The sequence below is a fragment of the Nansenia antarctica genome (assembly GCF_963989245.1).
Source record: "Nansenia antarctica genome assembly, chromosome: 4".
Lineage (NCBI taxonomy): Eukaryota > Metazoa > Chordata > Actinopteri > Argentiniformes > Microstomatidae > Nansenia > Nansenia antarctica.
In genome coordinates, this window is record NC_137689.1 from 5984769 (window position 1) to 5986860 (window position 2092).

General features: G+C 57.9%; 1 protein-coding gene across 1 annotated transcript in view; it reads left to right on the plus strand.

Annotated features, from left to right (window-relative positions):
* Positions 1-2092, plus strand: part of plekha7b (pleckstrin homology domain containing, family A member 7b) — a 106953-nt gene that overhangs the window by 83006 nt on the left and 21855 nt on the right. Inside the window, 3 exon segments of the mRNA XM_080529855.1 lie at positions 75-415; positions 417-558; positions 1680-2069. Of these exon segments, the coding sequence (XP_080385981.1) occupies positions 75-415; positions 417-558; positions 1680-2069 (873 nt within the window).

Here is a 2092-nt window from a genome sequence, read left to right on the forward strand (position 1 = left end):
CTCTCCCCCCCCCCCCTCTCTCTCTCTCTCCCCCTCTCCCCCCCCCCCCTCTCTCTCTCTCTCACTTCTCACAGGGAGGCCGAGAGACCCGACAAGTCGACAGCGCAGCAGGCCGTCCCGCAGACCAACCACATCGTCAACGTCACCAAGAGCTTCTCCCAGCCGGAGAGCGTCCACCGGCCCCCCGCGCTGGAGGAGATCCACCTGTCCCCCCCGGGGGAGGGGGGGGGGGAGGAGAGGTACGTCCTGGTGGACCTGGTGGCCCCCCTGAGGCCCAGCCCCCCTCCTCCTCCTCCTCCCTCAGCCACGGAGGTGGATGTGGAGAGTCTGTCTCCGGACCTGGCCGTCGTCCCCCTACCCTACCCCCAGGTCTTCCACAGGAACGGCCAGGCGGGCCCCCCCCCACACCGCCGCCCTGCCCCCCCCCGACCAGAACGGCAACGTGGTGTACAAGAGGGGTCTCGTCCCGCGCTCGGACACGGAGAAGCAGGTGCAGAGGAAGACGGCGCTGGCTCAGGTGGAACACTGGGTCAAAGTTCAGAAGAGAGACCCCAAGAGGTCAGTGGGGTCAGCTAGGCGGCTAACCTTCGTATCCTGTATGTAAAATAACATAACTCACTTCACTTGATCATAACCATAACCCTGTCTGTGTAGCAGCAGCCATTAGAGGGAGATGTTTGCTAGGGAGTTTGGTGTTTGTGACAGCAGCTGGTGAAACTGGGAACAAGTCGCCAACCGACGGACCGTTCTGACTTTTATTCGGGTAATGTCAGTGTTGAAAATCAATTGATATGCTCGCTAGTCAAAGCCAAAACATTGCAGGTTGAGTAATCCCCCACTACTACCTAGTTAGTGTAGAGTAGTGGGGATTACTCACTGAATCCGTTGCATTGCAATGTTTTGGCTTGACTAGTGAGCGTGTCGTTGATTTTCAACAACGCTGAAATATATTTTTTAAATTCTGAATAAAAGTCTGAACATTTTGACTGGTTGGCAACTTGTTCCCGGTTTCACCAGTTGCTGTCACACACACCAAACTCCTTGGCAAACATCTCCCTCTATAGGCGAACGTGAATTGCTCAGCAGTCAACTGTTTATTAGTATAAGGTTTTTTTTATTTTTTTTATTTTTTGGAATGGCTGTTCTGAACTGTATATTTACTGCTCTTTGTATTATATTCACATACTGTTATATCCCTGATCAGGTACAGTACCAGTCAAAAGTGTGGACACACTTCCCCTTTCAACTGAATGAGAAAGTGTGTCCAAACCTTTGACTGGTACAGTAAATCTAGTGTCCAGCTAGTGAAACTCTCTCTCTCTCTCTCTCCCCCGCCCTCCCTCCCTCTCTCTCTCCCTCCCCCCCCTCTCTCTCTCTCTCTCTCCCCCTCTCTCCTCTCCCTCTCCTCTCCTCTCTCTCTCTCTCTCCCTCTCCCCCCTCTCTCTCTCTCCCTCTCCCTCTCCCTTTCTCTCTCTCTCTCTCCCTCTCCCTCTCCCCCCCCCCTCTCTCTCTCCCTCTCTCTTCCTCTCCCTCTCCCTCTCTCTCTCTCTCTCCCCCTCCCTCTCTCTCTCCCCCCCCCTCTCTCTCTCTCCCTCTCCCTCTCTCTCTCTCTCTCTCTCTCTCTCTCTCCCTCTCCCTCTCCCCCCCCCCCTCTCTCTCTCCCTCCCTCCTCCCCTCAGCCACCCCTCCGCCGAATACACCCTCCCCCTCCCCCGTCGAACCCCTCCCCCCCAGCCCAAGACCACCACCGTCACCACCGAGCCCTCCTACCAGTCGTTGCCAAAGACCCCAAAGACGACCCCCCGCCTCCCCTCCTCCTCCTCCTGCGGCGCTGGCGGCAGCTCCCCCCCGACGCCCCGCGACCTGCCCAGTGACTACAAGTACGCCCACGACCGCCTCAGCCACTTCCGCATGTCCACGGACGAGCGGCTGGCCACGCGGGAGGGCATGGTGTGGCAGCTGTACGAGTGGCAGCAAAGGCAGCAGTTCCGCCACGGCAGCCCCACCGCGCCCATCTACACCGGGCCAGACTTCCTGGAGGCCGCCGCCGCCGCCCACGCCTCCTTCAGGTGGTTGTTATTTGTTGTATTTG